The sequence below is a fragment of the Rutidosis leptorrhynchoides genome, chromosome 9, assembly GCF_046630445.1.
Source record: "Rutidosis leptorrhynchoides isolate AG116_Rl617_1_P2 chromosome 9, CSIRO_AGI_Rlap_v1, whole genome shotgun sequence".
In the NCBI taxonomy this organism is placed as follows: Eukaryota; Viridiplantae; Streptophyta; class Magnoliopsida; order Asterales; family Asteraceae; genus Rutidosis; species Rutidosis leptorrhynchoides.
In genome coordinates, this window is record NC_092341.1 from 343,098,690 (window position 1) to 343,102,067 (window position 3,378).

The following is a 3,378-nucleotide window of genomic DNA, read 5'->3' on the forward strand; positions in this document are numbered from 1 at the left end:
ATAAAAAAAAACAATTAATATGTAGTAGCGATAATGAGAAATTAACTGTTAATTTTGATCGTTGGTTAAATCCAATGGCCATAATTTACATAACATGACTAGTCATGTTAGTAGCGATAATGTATTCACATAATAATGTATTCACATATTAACTTTATTATTATTATTATTATTATTATTATTATTATTATTATTATTATTATTATTATTATTATTATTATTATTATTATTATTATTATTATTTGTAGATGTCGGTTTCTAGCGATAATAACTCGATCGAACAAGGTGATTTTATCATGAGGACACCCGAATTCATCACTAATCAGGTAAATTAGTTATCTTTATACTATCATTATTATTGTATATTATATATTATATTGTTGATATTATTTTTGATAAAAAGATGTATTTATTATAATTATATTATTATTAATATTATTAGGTGTTCGGTTCTCGTGAAGAATTGATAGATTGGGTACAAACATTGGCCAAATCGCTTGGTATTGTCGTTGTATTGAGAAGGTCTAATAAAAGAGCATCAGGTTTTGTGTATAATAGTACACTAATATGTGATCGTGGTAAGGAATATACAAGGTTAAATTCGAGTAGAGCTACAGGGACAAAAAGAATTAACTGTCCCTTCGAATTAGAAGGAAATTATTCTGAACAATATAATGCATGGAGGCTAAGTGTGATATGGCGCCATGAGATATTTTATCAGTTATTAAGCAACATTATCCAAATAACGTGTCTTCATTGAGTACTATTTATAATTCAATTAAAAAAATTCGCATGATGGAGACATGAGGTAAATCTCCCATGCAGGTTCTTATGTCTATTCTTCATTCTAGTGGTTATACTTATTACTATACCACAGGTACATCAAATGAGTTGGAAAATTTATTCTTCATTCATCCAATATCATTCAATATTTGGCGTGCATATCCACACGTGTTGATCATAGATGCCACATACAAAACTAACCGTTATAACATGCCTTTCGTTGAAATTGGTGGTGTAACTTCAACCAGCAAAACATTTTGTATAGCTTTTGCCTTCATTCATGATGAAATGACGGTTAAATACGAATGGGTCTTGAACTGTTTAAAGTTAACCCTAGGCGAGTGCATGCTCCCACGTGTTATAGTTACCGATAGAGAGATGGCATTAATAAATGCATGCAGAGGAGTTTTTCCGGATGCTGCCCGATTACTTTGTAGATGGCACATTCGTCACAATATAATTGATAAGTGGAAGCGGTCTTTTAAAAGAAAAGTTGATTGGACTACATTTTATGACTTATGGACGTTACTCGAGGGTTCTTCAACGCTGAAAACTTACATCGGATATTACAAGCAACTTGAGTCATTTCTAAAACGCTTAAATCTTACACGTAAGTAAATTATATACTCTAACTATGTCACTCTGTGTGTGTGTTTCTTTTCGTATTTCTCATGTAAGTTTATTGTGATTTTCAGGTATTTTAGAATATTTGAATAAAACTTGGCTAGACAAATTCTAGAAAATGTTTGTATCTGTCTGGATTGATCAACATCTCCACTTTGGAAATACGACAACCAACCGAGTTGAGAGTCAGCACGCCAAATTAAAAAAATATTTGAAGAGTTCAAACTCGAGTATAGATAGATTTGTATGTTGTATTGACAGAATTGTGCAGTCGCAAGATACAGCTGTCAAACAAAGTTTGGAAAAGAGCATAAGTGTTCGCATTCATAACTATAGCCACCAGTGCTTCACACATTTGCTCGGTAATATTTCACATAAAGCTTTCAAAAAATGCTTGAAGACCGTGAACGATTTAAGGATCACATAGATGACTGTGATTGTCGACTTCGGACCTCTTATGGACTGCCATGTGCTTGCGAAATTTTAACGTATATAACTTCACGTGAGTATATTCTGCAGCAGTCAATACATTGATTTAAACTATCATTATCAAATTTCGAATAACATATTTATTATTTATATATGAATGCAGGAAAATATATTCCCTTAAGTTCGATTGATATTTTTTGGAGGAAGCTGGATATTTCACCATCAATTTTTAAACCAGATGATGATGTTAGGTGTGACAGAAACTCCGAAAGTTTGCTGAAAACTTTAACAACCAATCAAAAGCTGTAAAAAAAAGTTTGTTGCAAAAGTTAAAGGATATAATCTATCCAGGTAAAACAGCCACTCAAGAACCTCGAGTTAAAAAGAATACACGTGGCAGACTGCCAACGAAGAAAACCCAACAAAAGAGGCGTGCCGATCATGTTCACCAAGATTCTCGTAGATACAGTTGTTCAGACATGCCAAATTTTGCTGTGCGAGATTCGATTAAGGATCCAGCAAGACATAGTTCGTACAATATAAACTTGAATGAGGAACCAGAGATTGACTTAAATGAGGAACCGGAGATAGACTTAAATGAGGAACCAGAGATAGACTTAAATGAGGTTCCGTATGAGTTCTCGAGTTCGTACATCTTTAACCAGAATGAAATGTCAAGAATGCATAATTCTTATATGTTCAATGGTATTCCAAAATTATTTCATCAGTACATAAAGAACATATACAATGTTGAAGGTGATGGAAATTGTGGATATCGGGCGTTCGCCGTTTCCCTCATGGGAAATGAACAATATTATGAGAGTATTCGGTATGAAATGAAAGAAGAGCTGCGGAATAAACCCGAATTCTACGAAATCATGTTTGACAAAGAAATAAAGTCCTTGAAAGCTTCTCTATCTTACGTTGGATCTCCTTGTCCACCAGAATATTGGATGATGATGCCCTATGCAGGTATACTGATAGCCAATAGGTTTGGTGTAATCGTCCACTCATTGAGCATGTCAGAAAGTTCAACCATTTTTTCATTTTGGATGGGTCCAGAAGAGTTTCAACAAATAAGAGTTCTTACAATTGCCCTAGTAAATTGTGAGAATCATTATGTTACGGTGGAATTACAAGGAGATTACCCTATGCCTCCGGTTACAAGTTACTTTCATGATCGCTATATTACCACTTCTGCAGCTAGATGGAAAGAAGTTTATAAGGAGCGCTTTGAACAATTTATCCGATTTAACCGTCGTGAAGCTGATTTTGTCGATTTAAATGATTAATTATTTTAGTGTTAGTACATGTATTGTATTTTATGTATTAATAGTATTTAACTTTTTTAATATTCTTAATATTAGTTTTATTTATTGATATATTTATATTCACATAATAATTATGAGGTAATCAGTAGTTTAATAAATATTTATATTCACATAATTATAATTATGAGGTAATCATTACTTTAATAAATAAAATAATTTAATTAATTTTTATTATATTAAAATTTAATTATTGTGTAATTATTAACTAATT

At 31.9% G+C, this 3,378-nt stretch overlaps 1 protein-coding gene across 1 annotated transcript; it reads left to right on the plus strand.

Moving 5' to 3' along the window:
- The first annotated feature begins 248 nt into the window (after positions 1 to 248).
- On the plus strand, positions 249 to 3,128 carry LOC139869145 (uncharacterized). Its single transcript, XM_071857466.1, has 4 exons — positions 249 to 326; positions 443 to 578; positions 878 to 1,393; positions 2,188 to 3,128. Exons 1-4 carry the CDS (start codon positions 249 to 251, stop codon positions 3,126 to 3,128), a joined length of 1,671 nt encoding a protein of 556 aa, XP_071713567.1.
- The last annotated feature ends 250 nt before the right edge of the window (positions 3,129 to 3,378 follow it).

What these genes read in the sequence shown, in the direction of transcription:
- LOC139869145 (XM_071857466.1), top strand. Translation starts at nt 249, where the DNA reads ATGTCGGTTTCTAGCGATAATAACTCGATCGAACAAGGTGATTTTATC. An exon ending in CCGAATTCATCACTAATCAG is followed by an intron (nt 327 to 442) that starts GTAAATTAGTTA and finishes TAATATTATTAG; the next exon opens with GTGTTCGGTTCTCGTGAAGA. An exon ending in AAAACGCTTAAATCTTACAC is followed by an intron (nt 1,394 to 2,187) that starts GTAAGTAAATTA and finishes TAATCTATCCAG; the next exon opens with GTAAAACAGCCACTCAAGAA.